General features: G+C 39.2%; 1 protein-coding gene across 1 annotated transcript in view; it reads right to left on the bottom strand.

The window, feature by feature from the left end:
* Nucleotides 1–24251, bottom strand: part of LRP12 (LDL receptor related protein 12) — a 50746-nt gene extending 26495 nt beyond the window's left edge. The window contains exon 1 of the mRNA XM_056483912.1: nt 23899–24251. Within this exon, the coding sequence (XP_056339887.1) occupies nt 23899–23977 (79 nt within the window). The 5' untranslated portion in view covers nt 23978–24251. The remainder of the gene's footprint in view (nt 1–23898) is intronic.
* Nucleotides 24252–24941: the final 690 nt, after the last annotated feature.

Genomic DNA, 24941 nt, shown 5'->3' with positions numbered 1-24941 from the left:
GCAAAAGCACACACAAAGATGTGGTACATGTGATCGTAAAATCAAACTCTATAACTTCAGTTTGAAAGAACATCATGTATCTTGAAGCTAAGTTAAATCCAGATTGTGTTTTACAGAACAATTGATTGCTGAAATGAAAAAATTAAAAAAACCCAACATAGTAGCAAAGGCTATTTAAGCCACCTTTATTTCTGCTGTTACGCTAAGTAATGTCCACAAAGAAAAATCACACACACACACACCTATCTCCACTGAAGCTAAATTCTTCTGTATCAAGATTAAGCCTGTGCCATTATCCTCAACAGCCAAATTACAATCCCCTATAAATAAAACTGTATAAATTGAAGAAGTGCTGTAACTGAATGGCTATGATGAGAGAGCTTTTCCTAAACTACCTTGAGCTAAAAGGTACCGTGGTGCTTAATGAATGCTACATAAGCTGACTGGACATGGTATTTTGCTTGAACCACAATTATCAAGGGCAAGAAATCAACAACAGTCCCTATATTATAATATGTTTCTAAACACCCTTTATTGTGATATGTGTACAACTTGCTTTATTTAAGACAATGTATTTCATGACCAAACATCCTTTCTTCATCCTACTCCCAAAATTCCTTCCCACCCTGTACCTTACAAAGCTGCCTCTTGTCCTGAAGTTACCTTGCATTATTCTCCACTGAGTCTCGTTCTAACTGACCAAAATAAGGGTACTATATGAATGAATTAATTGGTGCTGCTTTCCATATTACCTCACTAAAAAGCCACTTAGCCATAGTACTTTGACTACTGAGTTCAAAAATAAAAATACCCTTCTTCATCTACAGATATGGGAGCCGGAAACATCCATGATGACTCTGCAATATTCCACCAGACTTCTTGGAAATTACTCTTTTTGATACCACATTTTGTGACAATCTCAGCCAGAGGCCCACTTCCTACAAATACCTAAGCACAGCTGTGCAGAAACAAGTTTCCACTGAAGATGCCCTGTGTCCTGCTGAACCACAGTCAGGCTCCTCTGCCAAGCCTGTGGGAGAAAAGTGCAAAGGCCACTGCCTGCCTACCATGCCTATGGTTAACCCATGGTTATGATGTTACAGCCCAGAGCAGGGCACGTGGGAGACCAACAGAAAAACTAGTACTACTACTCTTCTTCAGATAAACCAGATGATCTATAAAGGTTCCTTCCAACACAAACCATTCCATGACAAAAGCATTAGATCAGTATGTAACCCAAAATACTGTATTGAATTACTTACTTGTGGGCCACCTGCAGTTAATGAGCCAAAAAAGAGTCAGGAGCCTTCTCAGCCTTTTCACTCATAATTTACAGTGTCATCTCTTGAACACTTCCCTTATATTTGTTAAACTAATGTGCATTTAGAATAAAATGCATTAGCTGCAGGAATTTAAACCTGTATCCACAGCCAAGAACTACACATGGATAGGTGTATGGGTATACTGCTGCCAAGCTCTCCTGTACTGCAGAAGGATCAGTATTCAGTAAACTGAGAGTACCAACTGAAAGAAAAACTTTCTGTACTCTCAGATGGACATGAGCATGCAAAAAGGACATGTTTTTTTTTCCTCATTTATAACCCAGAGTCTCTAAAATTGATTTCTCCTGTAGTGTCTTTTCTATCTGTGCACCATGTGTTCTCCAACCACTGCTAAATCAAACTACAGAAATTCAAATTTTCTCTTCCTCAGAAGACAGGAAGAGCTGAATGTGCACTTCAAATTACATGAGTGAAGGAACTGAAAGTGAAACAAACAGTGGAGCAAAAAGAAAAAAAATTAGAGCAGTTTGAAACTTACCCTCCCAGAACAGTCCATGAAATAGGGAGTTATTACTACAGGGAATGCTTCTAACTAATATGCAGCAGAGCTCAGAACATCAGTGCACTGAAGCCAGGCAACCATTTGCAGTATCTCCATATCCAGTAAAAAAGCAAAGCAGCAGTATCACTCCTGGATTTCTAGCATACCAGCCCCAGCCTTTACAGGTACCACCATTTTACTCTTTTCTGCCTTTTGATAGCTTAATCTGCAAGCACTACATCCCTTCTATTAGAGATACGCATGAAATAAAGGTAATTTGTGCTCCAATATGTATTTAAATCAACTACTCAGAATAAGATTCACAAAGCACAGTAATTTCATATTTTCCTGTCTTCACTGACTTTTTTTTACATAACGTATTGCACTTTGACCACTAGGTTTTTGTCCTACACCCAGCTGCTGCTTACTTCCTTGGCAAAGGGCAACTCATGACAAAAGGCAATTTAAAAAGCATCACAAGAAGGGATGACACTGACTTTTAGGCATTAACTGATCAATAATCTCCAATGTAGCTGCAGAATCTCTGGAAGAGTTATTGACAGATTTAGCATTATTTATTTTTCAATCAACAGTTTGGCATTAACTAGTTAAGTTCACTTTTTTTCCTTATTTCCTTAGCGTTAGGTACTGGAGTCATCAGAATTTTAGGTAATAATTTATAAATCTGATCTAAAATGTAGCAAGATGCAGAGTATCCTTTATGAGAGGGATGGATTAAAGAACCATTTATTTTAATAGAAAATTACACATGTGATACACCAAACACTGAGAGAAAGCCTTCCTGCCATACAGGCAGCAGTCAGAACTTTCTTCTAAAGGCAATCAGAGCTACAGTGACAACTTCTATTCTAAATTCCAATAACAGAACAACATCTGCTACAAAGAGGATACACTTAATATATCTAAAATTTCAAGCAGTGAAAGCCAATGTTCAGAAGAAATGAGAATGTGTTTTATATGCAAACACTACAATGGCATAGACAATTTAATTCAGAATAAAAATGACTAACAGATGAAACTATACTGAAATAGTGGCTTATTTAAATATTTAACAATACAAGAGCTAGAAATAACTACATAAAATTTCACTGTAAAAGCAAATAAAGCACAGAATTTGTTTACAATACTCAATGCTGTTATTTAATGTGGTACCATTTTTATTTGAGACCAACGTCGATGTAACTATTTAGTAAACTAAGACAAAAACTAAAGAACCAATTCTGCAATGGAATAATTTTATGCAGGTTTTAGATTTTTATTTTTACCTTTTACAACAACCAGCATTGGTTGTAAACCATTTTGTGGTTAGACAATTATTCTTGGGTATAAAATAATGGGTATGGTGCTGCTGAAAGTCTGCACTGTATACTCAAAACTTGTCTAACATTGTTTTCTTTTAATCACTCTCTCACACTGTGCTCTCCTTCTCTCAGAGGAACTTTGGTACAACATGTAGTTGCATTACTCTTTTGAAAAACAGATCTTTATTCATTTCTTGATGAATAAAACAGTCATGAAGCTTCCAAATCCACATTTGCTCTAAAAACCCTAAATTCAAAAGTTAATTAATACTTGAATGAAAATCACACCTACCTACAGCTGAGAGCTGTGGTTATTCAGCTGTGGTTATTTCAGCACCTAAAGGGGACCTACAGGAGAGCTGGACAGGGCTGTAGCATCAGGACAAGAGGTAAAGACTACACTGAAAAACAGCAGGTTTAGTCTGGACACCAGGAGGAAATTCTTTACTGTGAGAAACTGTGAAGCTTTCTCTCCACAGAAATGTCCCATCTTTGGAAGTGTTCAGGCTCATGCTGGATGGGGCTTAGAGCAACCTGGTCCCCTGCCTACAGCAGGTGAAGCAGATGGTCCTTTAATAACACAGGCCATTCTATGATGATATGATTTTAGAATTTTGTAACGCTGAATTAAAAATCTCCAAAGATAAATATCCTACTACTTTTACGCTTCTTAGCATTCTAATTACCTCCTAAAACACCAATAACATCTGCATTCTTTCTTCAAAAATTGACTATTACAATCCATACTCTAAAAATCTAAGTTCACTACATCAAAGAATGCTTTGAATTAATAAATTACAAATCTATAAGCTTCTCTACCAAAACATAACACATAGTTGTATAGCATGAACTTGGGATTTGGCTACATTAGGATTTTATTTCAGGTAAGGGGCATGCTTCTAAATCTCCTGATTTGCTCCACTTCCTGCACTCCTGCACATATTACACTGGGGCCTTGGAACCAACAAACTGGATTTCTTTTAGAGGATACGCTCCTACTTGTAATGAGTTTTCTGGGCCACACTAGACCTCCTCCAAGAAAAACCCTTTAGAAACATATACAGCACAAACTTATCTCTTCAGCATAACTTGTTTGGCTCCAAAAATCCCCTCCTGCCAGGCTCTGGGATGTACCAACCCACACCCCAAGCACATTCTCTACTCACCACAGCCCCAGGGAGGCTCCACCTCAACTTCAGGAATAAGCTCAGCCTCTGCAGCCATTCAGTATAACCCATAAAAGTTCTCATTCTGGATTCATTAAGCATACATTATTCACTAAAATTACACCAATCATGAATGCCATTACAATACACATAAGAAAATGTATAAAATTCCCTATCATCGGAGATGTTAGCATAATACAGATTTGACATAGATGCTGCCAGCCAGATGATGTTGGAGTCTTAAAACAGAGCCCACAGAAACATCAGAAAACATCAAGCAAACGTTTGGAAGATGATGCAGTCTACAAATAATTACATTCCTGCACCATAAGTGTGGCTTCCCAGTCACTTTCCAATCTTCCTTGTATTTTGAGTCTGCTGTCATTAAAACACAAAATTTTAAAGTAGCAGCTAAACTAGTTTGAGTTAAGGATTTTTGCGTGAAAGTTTCAGAACAAAAAAAAAAAAAAAGTTAAAGCTTCTCAGTTGTTATTTTAAAAGGCAGGGACAGAAACTAACCTGACATTATTTTTTTTTATTCTCAGTCAAAAATTCCACAAACTATTTATAGACAGCTCTAATATACTTGGCAGCAAGCAGTGGAAATTGGAAATCTAGCAGAGACACTGGATCAGCTTCAACAAGATTCCTGATTTTAGGCACCTAAGTAGTTCTATTCATGTCACACCCTACCCAACTTCTGCCCTGTCAGGCGTAAAGGAGGTTACCTGACTGACCACTGCCTGAGGTTGTACATCTTCTCAGGTGATAATCTAATACAGCATTTTGCATTAGACAGAGAGTAGGCAAAAAAAAAAAAAAAAAAAAAAAAAAATCAAGAAAACAAAGCAAACCAAAACAGATTACTAAACCAAAATTAAGCATTTAAACAGTGAGTTCAGTCACCTAAATTACAACTAAACTTCAACAAAAAAAGTGAGGAAATCACAGGAAAAAGGAGTAGATCCAAAACTAGGAGGGGAAGAGAGACTACACTACCTACCCATCCTTAAATGAGCTATGTCCATTATGAGGCTTAGGAGCCTATTCTTAACTGATTAGACCCTACCATTAATTTGAACCTAACACTTCGACCTCCTATTTGGAAAATTCCACTGCTATACTAGTTAAAAAACTAGAAAATCCCCAAATTTCTAGCTATTTTAAACAGCTGTTTAAAATTACTAAAACTCAGGGTTTTTTACTGCTTAGCCCATTTGTACATGTTTGACTGCAGTTACTATCCTTTTATGAAACCCCATTTCAGAATTTAAACCACGTCACATTTGAGAAGTGCCAGACTAGGGGAAAATTTTGATGTGTGGGCTGCACAGTGCTTATACAGTAGAGGAAAGAGCATTGCAAACTTGATTCATACTCTTCATATGCCTCATACTTTTACCTACTGGTTTCCCTAAATTACAGTTGCAGTAAAAAAACTGGTTTTGTTTTTCATCATGCTAAATTATGTCTCATCTTAATTCTTTGTAAGTACAGGAATAAATGTTAGCACACAACAATCTAAGTAGAGTTGGTGTTGTATTTTAAAAAATTAAAATCAAAACCCCATAACCATCTGCAGATAAACAGAAGATTTTACTACTCTGTCAAAAGTTAAGATGTTAACAGCAGGACTTGATCAGGTCGTATATTCTTAAAATATAATACTGCTGGTTTTCCTCTCTTCCTCTCATAATTTGGACCTGTGTCATCCTGAAAAAGTTCTAAGAGAAGAAATTAAATCATTATTCATAAATAATAACTGCAACCATCAAAAACTTAAAGGTTGAAGAAATGAAAATATAATCTGCTATTACTCCATGAATCCCTACCAGGAACCCAAAAACATCCAAGCTTCTGGTTCCAGCTGTATGTATGACTCAGATTTACAACTGATTTATTTTTTTCAAAAAAGACTGAAATAGTGTAGGAGTATTTGATATTGGAGGGTGCAGGAGAATCACGAGGGTTTTTGAAAAGAAGGAAAACACTGTTCTACTGCAGCACCTTTATTAGTGAGCCTACATCTCATGTGACAAAAAAAAAAAAAAAAAAAAAAAAAAAAGGGCCAAAGATACATCCAGAGAATAATGGTTTAAAAATCCAGAAAGCTAACTGGATTCAAAAATAAAGTTACAACATTTATTTATTTTAAGTCTTTATTCAGCAGAAGGGCTAAAATGTCACAATCCAGAGATCAAAGAGGAATACAATGGTTCTGATTGAAGCAAAAATAGGGGATTGACAAATGAAACAGTAATTTCCAGATCTGCTATATTCTTTTTGGAACATCAGCCTGAGCAAACCAGGCAATACTGGAGCTGAGCTTCCACCTTTATGACAGTAACAATAAATTAGAACTAACAGCAACACATCCCAGCTGAATTCACTGTAGTGACATAAGTGACTTGAAAGCAAGCAGTTTACTGGGCAGTGAAGCAATAATATATTTACAACACATTTTGCACATATATCAAAAATAAAAATCATAAAAACACTGCATGTTTACTTCATCTAGGAAAAATATCCTCATTTAAAAAATAAAACTGTGTTTTCTTTCCTTCTTGCTATCTATTACTAGAAATAAAACTTTGATTTTGACAACTTTTTATACTTTTTAATGTGTTTCATTTTCTTTCTGATAGAATTGAAAAGCACTGTAGAAACACACAGAAAACTTGTTTCCTTTAATGTACGAGAAAAGTTCACAGAAACTACAGACATTGCCAAGACTTGTTCAGACTTGTTTACGCATAGTGTGGCAACTGGAATTTTTAGACCACACGCACCTATTCACACTGAAACTGAACTTAAACCAAATGTCATGCTGTCTGCCCAGCTACCTTCCAGTAACACAAGACACAGTCTTGGTCCCTTGTTAATGCTTCACTGAACTAATTAAAGTGTAGAAGTAACCTTGCATGGTGTAACCCTGCACCCATCCACAAGGATTGCAACATAGTGAAAAGCACAGCCAAAGGGAGAAAGAGCTCCTAAGGCAATGCATCTTCTTTGCCTTCCCCTTCAACATCTGTGAAACAATGCTTTTTGTTAATCTCATGAAAAAAACTTGGTGCAAAATTAATTTCACTGTTTATTACGAGCTATTTGATCTACTTTAGTTACAGCAGACAGAAGTGGACATGTCACCAAGTTTCAAGGCAACCACAACATGCAGGTGCTTCTCGCTATGAAAAGACATGGAATTGACACACTTCTTGCTCTAACATTGTCACCTGGAAAGTTTCAATTGCTATAATAGGAAACCCTATTAATTAGCTACACTAACCTTCTACAGTTGTCTAAACAATGCTGATTATTAAATATCCTCAGGACTTAGGAAGAGTAAGAAATGAACTTGCTGTAACTCGCTGGTCATAACATACTGCATTCCTCAAAATGTACTGTGAATTACAAGTAGTCAAAAAAGACATTAATTGAAGATAAATTGCCTGCAATTCATGAAAACTATTTTACCCAGATTAGTAACTTCTTAAAATAAGAATCAGATCTTGAAATTGCTAAAGCTTGCTCCTCATATTAACATGTGTGCACATAGTTGCATGGGTACGCTCAGCACCTATGAAAGAATTCTGTGCGTGCAGCCTCAGTATTTTTAGATTTTTTTTGTTCAACAGACTTGATTAATCAAAGCAAACAAATTATAAGGGAAATAGCTAATAAAATTTATAATTTAGTAAAAACTATTTTGTCTCCAGTGTTTTATGCAAGACGTATATTCCTCTTTGAGAAAACTCCACTACATCTACTGTTTTGATTCAAGTCATTGATTCCAAACAGGAAATTCCACAGAGCCTCATGGATATTTTTAAAAAGTCTAGAAGCCATCTATATGAATTTAAAAAATTTCAAAATCAATAGACAAATAGGTGCATATTGCCAAGAGCAAAATTCTCTCTCTTTCTTTGAAAAGATCTTTTTTCCTTTTTTCCACCTTACCTTTCAAGTTAACTGCTATAAATCATATAATTCTTGTCCTGCAAGAATAATGCCATACCTCACACATTAGCATGAGTACACCTGTTTTATTTCAAACACCATGGAGTATCTTAGAAATAAATTTTCAAAATAAATTTCTGATAAATTTGGAGTCTTGTTTACTTGGCTCATGATACAGTACCTACCATTGCATGGCTCTTAAGCTTTTCTTGTTATTATAGCTTTACTGTGTCAGGAACCGTAAAAACAAGAAAAACAACTCTTACCCTACAGAACTCGTTGCTTTGTAAAAACTGGGTATGATACATTTTTATCAGATAAAGGAAAGGACATGAAAAACAACACACAATATATAAAACAACTGGAAATCTCAGCCCACCATGTTCCAAAACATAAATCAATGGCAGTGCTTTACATGAAGCACTGCAGAGACAGGTGTGGCTGAAGAAAGCACATATGATGACTTTGTGTTTCCCATGGGCAGAACTACCCAGGTGGTGGGAAGCACAAAGGAAAGAATGGCTAGTAATATTCCTAAGTGATAAAGCTATCAGTACTAAAGAAACACAGCAGAACAACAGGAGAGTAAAACCGAGTGAAACAGAACTCTGACATACAGCCATCCTGGGCCAACAACTATCTCTCTCCCCCAAGTCACTGAGAAGAAAGTACACAATTCTGAGCACCAAAGGGAAAGGCTTGCCACTTTCATGAAACATTTAGAAACCCTGAATTACACTGATTGTCCTGGAGGTAGTAATAGAGACAAGGGAGATTATGTGAAAACACTTTTAATACAGCAATTGTAAGATAAGGACAGTTAACATTGCCACCTTTATATGCACTGGAAACAAGTGCACTTCTGACAGCCAGAATATGGTTTTGCATATTGCACAGGACTGTAGGGTACTACAGCCTCTTGCCATGGGGGCTCCCAGTAGTTAGAAAAGATAAACAAAAACTTCTGTTATCAAGGACTACAAATGTGAGTGTTGAATAGTACTATGCCTCCATAATTGCAAAATAAAGAAAAAGAAAATCCTTTCTGTAGAGCTAGATAAGCATTTGACCAGATAGACAGTTTAGGCAGCTGCAGTTGAGCAAAGTATAGCACAACTCCAAGACAGCCACAGTATATTGCAACACTGTCGAAGAGAATACAATCAAAACACTTAAGTAAGTAATTTCCCACTATCAAACTACATCCCTGAGACTCACAAATTACCCCTGAAAAACTTTAAATGTGTTAAAGTAGATGCAAGTAATTTGCTGTATGGATTCTGGTTTTGGCTTTTTACATAGCAAGTATGCGACAGAAACTAAAGTATCACAATTACTCTCAGATGCCATAGCTCCCAAATGAAGGCTTGTTTGTATGACCCTAAATGTACTTTCTGGGCCTACTCTCAGTAGTTGGCAAGAACAAATCTCACATTTTACGGGTCACAAAATCCCAAATTTTATGATATTACAGTAGCTTTAAGCATTCAAGAATCTTAGTTCTTTTATGCCACATGAAAATTGAACTACATCCAATTTCCTTCTTAAATCTGCACAGATATTCCCGTCTGTCTGTCAACTACATCCATGTATTCCTGGGCAGAACCATAATTTCTATCAAAGTGCTTTGCAAGGAGTTGGAAACATCTATAAAATTCATGATACATGTTTATCTCAGGATCAAATTAACTCAAATGCGGTGGTACCTTGCACTCTGAATCATCATGTTTTAGATGCAATTTCACTGCAATTCAAAAGAGCAAAGAGGTTTCCAGGAAGTTAGGTGGTTGAAATAAGTGCATTTACGGAGGTGTAAATTGGCCTGCTCCCCCTTAACGTTACCGACTGAAAAAAAAGCCTATGGAGATGAATGACAAAGAAATAAGCTTCCTCCATGCACTGAAACAGCCATACTTGGAACCATACTATCTCCCTCAGTTACAACATGGCCAGAATCAGGCTGCCCATTTTTAATACTCCTGTTCTCAGACTCGCCCACATGCCAGTCCCACCAGCAGAACTAGGAAAGGAGGTTCAAAGATACTTGCATACTGGGCATGTGCACTGACAAAACCAAAGAGCATCACATGGCAGTGCTCTGAAAAATGTACCAAACCATCAGCTCCCCAGGGTGGGAAAAGCAGGCAGACATGAGAAAACACACACACACGGATTTGCTCTAGGACAGGCTTCCAAGTAACAAAAGCACAAATAGGAATAGAGGTTTCAACACAGTAAGAGGAATGAACACCATGGAGAAGAGAATGCCATCTAGCAGGTATTTCCATAATCCTTATCACTGTATACCCTTACATTCATATTTATAATTACCTTCCAGTATGCTATCTCTACACCTAGTACATCTCATTTCTTTGACACAGGCTCTTCTAATCTTCACTACTTGTTTACACAAATCATTAAGTTCCTAAGGATATTTTTAAACAACTTTTTCTTTCTGCAATCCAGCTTCCTAAAAATATTTATTAAAATATATGGGATAATATATAAAAAAATTTTCTTTCTCTGTGGAAAACCCTGACAAGAATAATTTTGATTAACATCAGATGACTGATGCCCGCTTGTCTGTCCGTCCAGTTCAACCTCATCCTCCAAAAGCCACTTGGGTTGTTTAATTTGAGCATATTCACTGTTACCCAACAATGTAACTATCAATTCAGCATCACTTCCTGTGGATCACTCAGCTGTGCACATCTGCACACTCCCCACAACTTCCACATGCTTTGGAGTATTTCTATATTCGGCAAAAGAGTAACAGTACCAAAAACCCAGTTAAGGAAAATTGAAAGAAAAAAACCCTTACCATTTCTATATGTATTCCAACACAGAGGTTTCATTGTAGATTTGTTACTAAGTGTAACAGATTCCACACAGAATACAGTAATCCATGATAAAGAATGTTCTACTTCCGCTTCCAAGAAAATTTATCTGGTCTGACTGAAGAAGCTCTTTAAGTGGCAGCAGCAGCAGATCATCACTAAACCTCTTAACACACTCTGCATCCACTCACTTAAGCACGGCTGAAATATACAATAGACTGTGTTTCTAAGGAGCAGATGAGAGGAAATCAGTTGGTAGTAACATCTGTAAAACCAGACAAGGATAGGTGCTGGAGTTTTAAATAAAGTAGAACAGACACTGCTCTGAAAGCAGCCTATTTACAGTTCCACAACAAAAACTCAGCAACTGGATATTTCCCAGAAGGTCCTGTTGGCATTTAAATAATTTAGGACAACTCTTCATTCTCTATCTTCCCTCTGAAGGCCAGACTAATCTGCCTACACTGAGAATTGAGACTTCTCTGAAGAGGAGTTCAGATCATTAAGTCATGCTCCTGTTGCCTGAAATTCCTTTAATAAGCCTGCCTTTTCCCACAATGACTGCCTTAAATTACACCAAACCAAGACTCCCCACTTCACTCACACATAATCAGTATAGGATCAGAAATGTGGAGTAACAAACTCTATGCACAACCATGAAACAGCTACTTACTTTCTGCGCTTCAGCTTCTACCTTGCTCAACATACTTTACAGGAACACTGTCAGTATCAGTCTACCTTAATAATTAAACCTCATATAATAAAGAGCTTTAAGGAGACTACGCAAAGAATATATTAAAACAAAAATATTTATTGAAGGTTTGCGACCAACTGTGTCACATCTTGGAGCACAGTAAATTCAGATGCAAGTCAGGTTTATAAAATGCTTTTGGAAGCCAATTTTTAAAAAGAAAGCCCAGTACCAGCAAGTCACAACTAGGTATATACATGCTCTTTTATAATGAAATATCACATGTGAAGTTAACAGCCAACTAGGGAAAGAAACAACAGGCATTTTTTGGGACACTCAGATTCAACCTGTGTATGACTGAAAAAAAATGTTTTTTTGAAGAAAGGGATGAAGAATACTTTGGAAAAAGAACTAAGTGAAAAATATATTACTTTCTTATGTTAATACCATTTACCAAACTTGACAGGCAGTTGCATTCTTTTGGATGTAGCTTCTTTCCAATGCACATGAAAAGCAGTGTTACATTTTTGCACTGATGAAAGCAGATTACATCCCTTACAGCTCCTTATCAGTAACTTTGTCTAATGAATAAAAATAGTAAGTCACAGTTTAAAGGCGTTGGCTTTGCTGCGTGTTGGCTCTTTGAGAAATGAAAAGGGTATCTCTAGAAGAGGTTCAGTTCTGGGAAAGAAGTATAAAGGAAACCTGGAATATTTCATTGTACCAGAGTTTTCCATTCCTCATCTGTTATTGATGGTAGATACATATACAACTTTCTAAAGTTAGGGAGAATTTTCAAGTTGATAGAGATTACAAAACTGAAAAGCAAGGCTTATATGTGATAAAGCAGATATTGTGAAAATAGCATACTTGCAAATTCTTACTGTTTATACTTCACACTGATAGTTATCCATCTGACTATTTACTTGCTTTTCCTTTCTGGATCATCTGCAGAAGTACCCAGAGGCTCAGCACTGACATTATATGGCAACTTTTAGATGGAATCTGCCATTATCAGTGTTAAGGCACCAAGACAACATGATTTCTCAAGACATTTGTGTATTCACTCAGAGTATTTTAGCTGGTTCAGTCACCAGAAGGTAACTGGTTAGGCTTGCTGTGATTAAAGGCAGCACAGATGGCACTTTGGTCAGCCTTTGTCCTCACCACTGTACAGGTGTCAAAAATGAGTGGTATGGGTTTTTTAAATAATCATGGATCATGCTACTACAGGTGATACTTTATTCTGCTTCTAAAAGGTTCTAAGGCTCCAATAACTATGGCCTTCCTTTTTAGGAAATGTAGCTGGAAGAGGAAAACAGGTATATTAGATTTCAATGCATTAATTCAGTCTAAAATAAAGAGTAAAAAAATACTTTCATTTTACATACATTTCACTCTATTAAAAGGCAACCTGATAACAGAATTCAGCACTTGCTCCTACAGCCTTTTTAAAAGGAGGCACTGAATTTTAAAATAGCAAAAAATGTGACACAGCACGGTGACAAGTACAAGATCAATGTCAGACATAATGCCTACACGTTCAAATTCCTATTTATCTGCCTTTATATAATGAAGTATATTGCTAATTTAAGTACATATCCTTCCTGTTTAAGAGCAGATTTCCATATATAGGGAGAAAAGCACTCCCAGGACAATGGAACCCCATAAAGTGCAAACCAAACTCTGATTACCTGTCTAAATAAATAAATATATCACCAAGACACCTCAAAAATACATCAAAGCACAATGTATTTCAGTACAGGCATGAAGGAGTTGCTTAGTAAAAATCTAACACCATGATCCTTATGTTCAGAGCAGTAGTTTATACACCACATTCAACAATTCAATTTTAAAGCTAGTTCAGACCTCTTTGCAAAATAGTAACTCATCTCCCTCAAAAAAATTTGTTTGATGTGATTGTTTTAGTTGAGCAACACACATGCCTAAGAAACTGAGTGTTTATTTCAAATTGGATCCTTTGAGCACTTTATTGGCTCTCAAATGTGCAGTATGGTCAATAAGCAAGGCCTCAGATTAAAAATGTAAATTCAGCTTTATTTCAATCATCAATAATTTCTGAAAGCTTTTACATTTTATGCCAAATCCCTTCATGACCAGCACTCAAAACTGCTATCTCAAACTTCAGTTCCACTTCCTTTGTAAAACTGCAAAATACTGATGGTTTCAGAGAATTGGTGAAAGAAACACAAACCTATTCACTTAATTCTCACTTAAGTAAAAGCTTCCACGCTTTTACTTAACATTTTAAGACTGATGCACAGCTGAATATTTCAAGATATTTATTTTTAAAAAGTCACTATCATGCACTAATAAAACTTTGTTAGTTACGAGTGTGGGATGTCTCTCAATTCTTTACTCTCTGGGCAGATCCGACTTGAAGGATGTCATCACTGTGCAGGACAGTTGCGCTGCTGCTCCTCCTCATCTGCACACTTAGAAAACAGGAGCTCTTATTCCAGGACAATCCCTCATGGACTCTAAAAGCACCTGTACTGGGTTTGCATGGCCAGGCTTTGCTAGCAGGGGGTTACAGGAGTGGCTTTCTGCGAGAAGCTGCTGGAAGCTTCCACTGTATCCAGGAGAGCCAATGCCAGTCAGCTCCAAGACAGATGTGCTGCTGGCCCAGGCTGAGCCCAACAGAAGTAGTGGCAAAGTCTCTGTGATAACTTATTCAAGGAAAAAGAAAGAAAAGCTATTGTACAGATGAAATTGCAGCCAGAGAAGAGCAGAGTGAGTATATGTGAAAGGAACAACTCTGAAGACACCAAGGTCAGTGGAGGAGGGAGAATAGCTGCTCCAGGCACTGGAGCTGACAATCCTCAGCAGACCATGGTGCAGCCAGTCCATGTGAGGCATCTGTGCCCCTGCAGCCCATGGAGGACCATGGGGATGCAGAGATCCACACCAGAGCAGGTGGATGCTGAGAGAAGGCTGTGACACCATGGGAGGCCCATGCTGGAGCAGGCTCCTGACAGGGATCTGCAACTCCCGGGAGAGAAGCTCACACTGCAGAAAGTTTCCTGCTAGGACTTGTCACACTGTGGGGAATCCAGGCTGGAGTAGGCTGTTCTTTAAGGACTGCACCCCAAGGAAAAAGGGCCCATGATGCAGCAGTTCACAGAGAACTGCTGCCCGTGGGAAAGACTCACACTGGAGAAGTTAATGGAGAACTGCCTCTCATGCAAAAAACCCCACACTGGAGCAAGGGAAGGACTCCTCTCCCTGAGCAGTGGCAGGGATGAACTGTGATGAACTGACCTAACTCTCATTCCCTGTCTCCCTGTGCCACTGGTGGGGAGAAGGTAAGGCTGAGAAAGAGGGAAGGGTGAGGGATGGTATTTTAAGGTCTGTTTTTACTTTTCATTTTCCTGCTCCAATTTTGTTAAATTCAGTTAGTATCACTAACTCGAGTCTGTTTAGTCTATGACAGTATTTTCTGAGTGATCTCTCTCAAGGACCTTATCACAACCCATTAACCCTTTGTTATACATTCTCTACCTGTCCAGTTGCAGAAGGGAGTAAAGAGTGGCTTTGGTGGGTGCCTGGTGTTCAGTAAGGATCAGCCCACTACAGCACCACACACAGGCTTTGCAATTCCAACTGATGGGGAAAGCAGACTGTGCTCCTCACTAAAGCCAGAGGATAAAGGTATGGGTCTTTCCCCAAGCCTTACTCATCTACAGTGTAAAGGCAAAAGGCCTATGTACTGTCCCACATTTCCACAACGGATGAGGAAAACTGGAAAGCTTTGTGGACCTAAAAAGAGGTTAGTAACATTATCACTTAGCTGTGGTATATTGGATTGTCATTTGCATGAGAACTGTGATACTACTGAGGCTTTGCTACAGTGTGCATAGATGATGGACACAACAGATAATTTAAAATCGGGAACTGAAGTGAGACAAACCAGAGGACATCTAGGCAACAGACACTGGAAACAGTATTAGCTGGATCAGCAACAAGAGGGAGGTAGGTCATTAGTAACTGGACTCCATAAACATGCAGCTCCCAGGCACATGCTGCAGCAAAGCTGCTGGAGTGCAGAAATGCTAAATGACAGTATCAGCCAGAAAAGGGATCACAAAAAAGGATACTTAAAAATATTGACAAAAGCAATTCACTGAATTGCAAAATGTTCAAAGATCTCTTCATGTTTATTCACTTACTTGCTAAAGTACAGGTCAAATGCAGGAATCCAAAGTTCCTTTAACACCCCTCTGCCTGCAAACACTTGGAAGGCCAGAGATCAAGACCTCAAGCAATTTCCAAGCTCTTCCTGCATTCAAACCTTTTTTTTTTGTTTGCCTGCACGAGTAACCTCTTAGACTGATTAGATGCTCACTCAGCCACCACAACGCCCTCAAAATAAAAGGCTGATTCCTTTAGCTGTGAATGTGCCTCAACAAGACATCCCAATCTTTCCCTCCCTTGCCATCCCAGCTCTCCTCTCTTCATGAATCTCTTGAACCAGACACCAGCTGAACTTTAGCCATGGAACTGACTGCTCATTCAGCACCTTTAGATAGGAAACACAACAAATGGGAGGTGCCCTGACAAGGGAAGCTATTTCTACTAATTACACAGTCACCCCAATCCATCCATGTCAGTGCTTCCAGCTCTAAGTTGCTGTGATCAAGAGTCATGTGTCTGATGTCATTCATCTTCCTGACTTAAGAGTGGACATCTCTCTCAGATTATTTTAACTGATGTTTACATCATGGAAAAGACGTATGTTCTTTCTCCATACTTTTAAAAAATTACAAATTGGAAAAAATGAAACATGCATTCTCTCAAGTGTAGTTACAAATATTTCAGTGTGGTTTAAACACACATTTTGAGTTAAATCCCTGTGCACTCTCCATGAGGACATCTTTAGAAGAGAGCAAATGGAAAAATGTAATTTTTTAGTAATATGAAGAACAGGCTGAAGTAAATACAACAATATTACAAACAAAAAAAAAACCACCTTAATTAGGACTCTAGAATGAATCTCTGAAAATTACTCTGCTGGACTCTCTACAGGAAATAGAGAAATGGAAGGTTAAAGTCTCCACTTTAATCTATGTGATAAGTGAAGCACATATATACAGATTTGTTTACTGCATGTGATGTATTCATTATCTCAGCCCCAGTTACTACAATATTCTTAAGGGAAGCTTTTATTTGAGCTACTCCATACAATTTCATAGAAGGAAAATACCCTACCAGGGTATACCAATTCACTGGATTATAATACCCTTTGTGAAGCATAGGAAAAAAGGCATTAAGCAAAGTCTTATGAAAATTCATATACAGCTAAAATCTAGAAGTCAGAGCATATGAATGTGTGTGCCTTCCCACTACAAGGCACATCAAACAAGACTTAATTTTTCTGTTCTAAACTGCTTACCTTCAGTTATTGAAAAGCTCTTTCTAAAGGAGCAGCTCCTTAAATTAGTAGGATCATTAAATTTTTAAGAGATACCATTGACTAGAACAAACTTATTTCTAGTAGCACTAGATATAAATTAGAAGAAAATCTTATTTTTTCCACAAAAGAACTATTCTCACAATCCTTCTGTACTTAGAGAGGCACTTATCTGTATCTCCCAATAGGTGCATATGAAGCTGGAGTAATAAAACCAAGTTACAGGATTCCCTAGCAGACTAACTTTTTCTTAACTTTTAAATACAAGCAACTTCTTACAGACTTTCACCACATGCCAAAGTGTGCTCCCACTGCTTGTTAGAGGATCACTCTACTGTTTTACGGCTACGACTGACTTTGAATGTCTGCTCTACTTACCCACAGTCAGTCCCAGGGGCTTCCACTTAGCAGAGGAAACATCTCCAAGGTTAAGCAAAGGGTAGTCATGAATTACACACAATCACATGGGTGAAACACGCAGTTCCCATCCCAATATATAGTTCAAATGTACTTTCCACTCACAGAAAAACACAACTACTTCACTTTCATTGCTTTGTGGAATTTATCATTTACTAAGTGTGAGCACATTGAGCTTTCTTGCACAACAAAAAATTCCACAACCAAATAAATGTATCTGGAAAAGTCCTGTAAGTACTAAAACTAACGAGATGCTTAAGTGAGAGACCACCTTGACTCAGGGTACTAAATAAAATGGTTCTGTGTGACTCCCTTCTCCCCTTCAAAACATGCTCTGCTTTTAAGCTTTCTTAATTTTGGGGTTGCTCTTATTTGTGCTGCTAAATTCCTGACTAGTTCCAAAAAAGTTGCTCCTTACAAAATAGCTGAGAAAGATATACAGAAATTCCCTCATAACCTAAAATTCAGTATCAAATAGAATAGTGAGGGGTGGGGGGAAATCTTGTATATAGCTATTAAATATGCTAGCCTTCATACAAAGACAGCACCACCATGATAACAATGTACCAAAATTTACAGAACATCCAAATTTAAAGCATCTGTTCAGAAAAACAAGTCTGAACCACAACTTAGATTAGGGCTTTTTTGAAGTATTTGCACTTATCTGTCAATTATGCTGAATTTTGTAGCTTTAACTTGGATACAAGAATCTGTAGTATATATTTCAAAGCAATTGTAAAACTTTGCATAATGAAACAACAGTGAAGTAACAACTGCAGCAAAAAATCAAGTGCAGGGAACCAAAAAAGAAGATAGTCAGAACAACACAGCTCTTCAGAGTATGGTATCATACAGCCTGCTATAAACCACTCTGAGCATTTATTTCTACTGAGGACATAAACACAGGAACTCAAATCTACAACCAAATTTTTAGTGTCCAATGCACTGGTATCCAGTATTTTCTTAAAACCATGTAAACTATGGAGGCTCAATTTTGCCAACCAACACACTTCAAGTAATAACTGGTACTGCAAAAACAACACAGCTAGTAATTCTGAAATACATACAAACTAAAAACATCCCAGGTTGTCAACAAATCATACCCTCTCAATTTCTGCCTAGCTAGATGTTCCAGTATTTTGACATAATCATTAACTATCTGGGACAGTAGAAATGGAACACTAAAACTAGAAAATGCAGAAACATCTAAGAAAGCAAAACCACACTATTTATACAGTACAAACAGTACTCGTGAATTTTTAAAAAACCTGTAAGGAAATTAGCAAATTATACTTAATAAGTATGGAAATAATATCTACACCCTGGGAAATTCGAGGCACCTGGTAAAAGGTACATAATATGTGAAGAAATGTACCTAACATACCAAAGACACAAAGTTTAAAAATTTGAGATCTGTTAACAAACCACAAGACTGATAATAATTGTATGTTTTTGCCACACAAAACATTAAATATTTATAACATTAAATACTTATACAGTTTTTTTAATATATATTTGATATTAAAACAGGAGCGACTGAAGTAAAGGAATCAAACATGTTCAGCTGTAGGGTCCTTCCAACACTAATGCAGTAGAGCTCTTCCTCTCCTAGCAATGACAGAACAGATGAAAAAGCCATGCTAATTACACACTTTGCTCTGATGACAGGAATGGAGTCAGATGGCTTCTGTCATGATTCTGGTTACAAGTACACCTCTGCTCTTTCTCTGGCTGACAGTATTCTCATTTAGTGCATAATAAATCACACTGACTACCTTATATTCAATTTTCAAACTTTTGCTATGAGGTTGTTTAGGATACGGGGTTTTTGCTTCTCCCCCAAAATGAATATTGCTTTAAATGACCACATGACCTCACAGACATTTTGACTATAGATGCAATATTAGCTCTGAACACTCAGTTGAATGTGTACATACTTGGACAAGTTGACATATGACGAACTTATTAAACAACATAAATTTCCACGGTGTTAAAATTAGGACATGTTCTCTTAAAGAACTGCAAAACTGTTCCAATAAATTAAATACAGTGGTTTAGTCAATAACATGATTTACAGCATAGCAAAATATATCAGTATATATATCAGTTTATCACAAAATATCACTAAAGACTGACATTCAAGAGTTTAAGATACAATAATTTATTAGAGTCAAGTGATTCCTTTAAGACAGTCTGTTCTTGCTTTAGAGTTCAACCTCTCTAGAAAATAGAATACATTGGCTGGCAGACTTTATTTTCTTACATGATTCTGGCTATTATATCAAACAAGGTGAATGAACCCAAAGAACTATTTATTCTTCCTCATCTCACACCATCATTAACAAACTGACATGCAAGTAAAGTTCGGGTCCTGACAATTGAACTTTTATGACAATTTTACTTGTCTTCCCTTATAACCAAATGAAGAATGAATTATATATACTGTACTGTTATAACTTCAAGCAACATCTGCACCACAGAAACCTGGAATGGTTTTAATCCAAAATTAAATCTTTTAAAGCATATAGAAGCATACTACGTTTTTCTTTAACAGGACAAAATAATATCAGTAGCATTGTAGTCTCAGCAGTCTTATACAAAACACTGTTTCAGTCACAATTTTGGGAATCCTTTTCTGATCTCCACTAATGTTTCCCAGTCATTAATGCTTCCAAGGGTACTCACCAAACCAAAAACCAACCCAGAGACAAGGACAAATAAGACTAACCTCTTCTGCCACCATTTCTACCTTGGAACTCTTTTAGTGTCCCTGTCCTACTGCTGTAAATATCTTTCTTTTCTTATAAACTGTAAAAAACATTACAGAAATTGCCTGTAGGTTTTTGCTCAGTGCAGCTGAAATTCAAATTAATATATCTGGGTGACAAATATAATTAAGACTACTTAAAGTTCGAATTTCCAAAAATCTGAATAAGCCAATATCCATGCTTCCAGACTCCATTCCAAAGGAAAGCATGTCCTAGTTTATGCATTTTTACCACCTCAGAGACTTCTCATAACTCAGCCTCTGCTCTGAACACCAATCCCTCAAAAATTGTTCCTGAAAGTGCTCCATTACAGTACCAATCAGATATAAACCATCATCCTTGTCAAGAGTAAAATAACATTAGTAAGTAACATTAGAAATTCAGTTCTCTAACCTAAACTCATGTTTTAGCAAGAAAAGAAGTAAGATCAGCATCCCTGGAGGTACTTTAAACATGTGTAGATGTGTCATTCAGGGACGTGGCTTAATGATGGACTTGGCAGGGCTGGACTTGTGGTTGGACTCTATGATTTTGAAGATCTTCTCTTGTCTCCATGATTCTATGATTCCCAGATTTACTTAATTTCCAGATGATCAATCACAGAACTTTGGTTTGAAAAATATCTCCCTCAAAAACAGGATTGATTTCTCTAACAACATTTTTCTCCTAAAAAAAGTACTGGTACAACATATGGTTCTGTTTTAAACTCGGATAACTGTTAAGGCCTTTGAGATAAGCAGAAATGTCTTAATATTTGTCCCAGTAAAAGCTAGGCCAGGATTATACAGAGACACATAAAACCAATTACTTCTTGGATATAAAAACTCTCAAGCCAACAGGAAGGCTGGAAATATAAACCAAAATATACCATTGCCCAATGCCCTACCAAGCCATAATTCTTGTTAGTCAGAGCTATTCCAATATTTCACTCATCAGTATTCCTCCTTCTCAAATGTTTATAATTATAGTCATCATCAGAAAGAAGGTTTGAAAAATTCACCAACTACAGAGAAACATTCTCTGGAGAGCTCAATGCCCACATAACAACCTTGGTGAATTTAGTATTTTAACTAGCAGAAAATTCCAGACGTTTAGCTGTGCAATGCATAATGGAAGGCAACTGAAGTGAGGCACCATCGCTTTTCCAAGCATACATATACCTTGGGTACTGCCTACTGCATTCAAAGCCTTAACACAATGATATCTGCAAGGCTCTGCTCAGGATCAACATTATAGTCCAGAGCTATGTGACAACAGTGTCCAGATCAAATTCATGTCAATACTAAATCAGTTTAGTATGGAAGAACTAAAAGCAGTTATACAGGAAGGTAAAATGTTTGAATAGGACATGGTTCCCAGACTCACTTTCTTCTCCCAAAATGAATGAGAGAAATCAAAGTGAAAGCTACAGAAAGGGCTACACTACACAGTAAATACTTGCTTTCGTTTTGGATACTACAGCCGGGGGAGGATAAAGTTCCTTTCCTTTGAGTAGTGAAACTGGTCAGAACTTCAGACATTCTTAACAAAAACTGTTAAGAGAAACTAATTCCTCACGAGGATGAGGTGACACAGCGTGCTGATCAAAATGAGAAGCACCTTCTCCTTCCTGGCAGTGGCACTAACGGATGGTGATGTGTTTCTCAGCAAGGCAAAAGAAACTAATGAAGCCTTCTTGGCTGAACTTTCAGAAGTCTTGATTAAAGGTCTATGGAAAATGTTATTCAGAAAGAATTTAATTTAGTTGTTTTTTCTCTAACTAAAGATTATGCTTGTGATTTAAGCTTCTTTAAGGGAAATGCAGACAGTAACACCTAAGTTACAGTATCACAATTCAAAATGTTTTACTTAGGTCAGGCTGATAAGGAATATCACAACAATAATTTTGACTTTTAATCTCAATTCTGTGATGAGTATACTAAAACCAGCACATGGAGTCTGTTAAAAAAAGTTCTTTTCAAAGAACTTAATTTTTTTTAAGTACATCAAGTATGCAAAACATAAGTATGCAAACAGAAGAACAACTTAATATATTCAAACTTGAGATTTGTGCTATCACTTCCTGCTCCACCATTAGCTAACACCTTTTCAGTTGTGCCTGTAGTTTAACTTTGACATGAAACTTTTGCTTTACATAATATGCATTTAAAAGACTGGTCAGTACCCCACTCTGCTCACGCAAATATACCCACTCAAAAATTAAACTTTACCAGTGTAACTGTTTGGTTACAGGTACTGGCATAGTTGTAGCTCTGCTTGAAGAGGCCTTCCTTACTTTTCTACTCATGTAAATATGAAATGGGAAGTGCTCCTACATGTTTATTAAGTACATCTACATTTTTAGAGTTTGAACTGATTGTTACGGCATAGACATGTGCTGGACAAAACACTTAACAAAGGCAAAGCTGAAATATCTGGATGTCCAGACACAAGCTTGCTTTTTTAACAGCGAAAGAGATTCCAATTTCTTACATTCAATCGCGTGTTTAGAGCAAAGGCATCTTTCAGAAACTGCTGAAGCAGGGCCCCTGTCGCTGTCCTCCTCAGGGCAAGCGCGTCCAGCTCTGTGCCAAAGGCTGCTGCTCCTGCTTGAGGCCCACGGACACAAACTATGCTCGACTTCATAAAGCAAACACAACTCCCTGAGAAAACACGACACGACTCTCTTTGTCAAGTATCTGTTTTGATCTATCATGTGCTACTGGGCCACCTTCATACTGTAAAAATCAACCTCAGTACATTTACACAAGTATTTTTCATTAGCAGTTCTGTTTTAAAGATGTGTTTATACCCAGGGATGAAATCTATTCGGGTACGAACTGCAGAAGGCTGAGTAGAAGCAAAGGTCCCCGGAAGGTCTTCCAGGCCTGTGCGGATGTGTCACCAACTCATCACCAGCGCCAGCCCCGACCCCGCGGCCCGGAGGGGCCGCCCTGCCCCCGTCTCCAGGCCTCGTTCGTCCCGGCCGGACGTGGAACATCTCCCAAGCATCCATCCCTATTATCCACAGGCAGCGATTACTCGTGACTCAGAGGATTTGGGGCTGGCTTGTTTGTGCGGCCCCGCGCCAACTCCGGAGTTCCCGGCAACGCACATCTGCGGGAGAGCGAGCCCAGGGCAGCTGGGCCAAACCCCAAAATCCCGGCCGCAGTTTTAAGTACTTCCCAGAGGAGACTTCCGTCCACCCCCACAAATCATAAATAAATAAATAAATAACTTAACAACCCACAGAAACCCCAAACAAAACAAACAAACAAAAAACCCCGGAGCGAATCCTGGAGCAGTCGAGTTCGAGGGAGGAGACGGGGCTGGGAGCAGAGAAGGGAAGCGCGGGGAGCGCAGCCGGGCCTGGCGGGGTCCGGGAGGCTCCAGGGACCCCGGCGAGGCCGGCCGGGAGAAAGGCCGCTTTGTTCCCCCTCCCCGGGCCGCCTCCCGGCCCGCGACACGGAAGCGGACGGGCGGCGTCACTGCCCGGTACCTACCGCAGCAGGAGACGACGAGGAGCAGGAGCTGCGCTGACCTCCAAGCCGGGGAGCCCTCTGCGCTCCCCCAAGGGGCCATAACACCCGCCCGCGGGGAGGCGGCGCGGAGCCGGAGCTGCCACCGCCGCGCCCCCGACACGGAGCCGGAGCTGCCGCCGCCGCAGGAGGGGCCGGCGGCGCGTCGCCCCCTCGCCCGTCGGAGCCGCCGCCTCGGGGAGCGCTAGCGGCCCGCACGCCTCGGCCGCCCGTCCGCCCGCCGAGCCATGAGCCGCCACCGCCGCCGGCCTCGGCCTCCCTCCCCGCGCGCCGCTTCCTCCTCCCGGCTGCGCTCCGCCGCGGCTGCGCACTGCCGGCACGAGCGCGTGGAGCCGCTCCCGGCAGCCGCGGGCCGGGCGGGCGGGGCGGGGCGGGGCGGCGGCCCCAGACGGCGGGGCGGGCCCGGCCCTGCCGCCTCCTCCGGCTCCTCCTTCGCCACTCCCCTCCCCTCCCGCTCGCCGCCGGGGCTCGGCCCGCCCCGTCCCAAGGAGGCGGCCGCCGCCACCCCTGCAGGCTGAGGCCGCTTCCGGGGGAGGGCGGGGGAAAGTCCCGGCGGCTGAGCAGCCCAAATCCCCGGCCCACACAGGATAACCCAGTGGGTGTTTAAGTGCCCTGGCTCTCCGCCCTGAGTAAGACTGCCTGAATCCAAACCCAGCCTATAAAGCACAGGGCTGCTCTGGCAGCTGGCGGCTGCTGTGCTTCTGACCTCCAAATCTGCATTTCAACAGTAAGACCGAAAAATTACCGTGGGAGCACAAAAAGCGCAACTGCTGTAGATGTTAAATTATGGATCCCATAGAAATTCCTTGTGACACTTCCTGTTCGATTGGGGTTGCCCATTTTCGTGCTGCATAGTTATCTCCTGTCAAAAGCAAGTGGGAGTCACTATGCAATTTTTATATTTAGCTTTAATTTTTCAGTGCCTGTTGCAGACCATGGGAAGTGTTTATTGACCCTGTTTGACTAGAGCTATAATTTGTTTGGAATAACAAAGTATTGCCATTCCC

Source organism: Oenanthe melanoleuca, chromosome 2 (genome assembly GCF_029582105.1).
Source record: "Oenanthe melanoleuca isolate GR-GAL-2019-014 chromosome 2, OMel1.0, whole genome shotgun sequence".
Classification (NCBI taxonomy): Eukaryota; Metazoa; Chordata; class Aves; order Passeriformes; family Muscicapidae; genus Oenanthe; species Oenanthe melanoleuca.
Note: the sequence above shows the minus strand (reverse complement) of the source record. Positions and strands in the feature narration are given on the sequence as shown.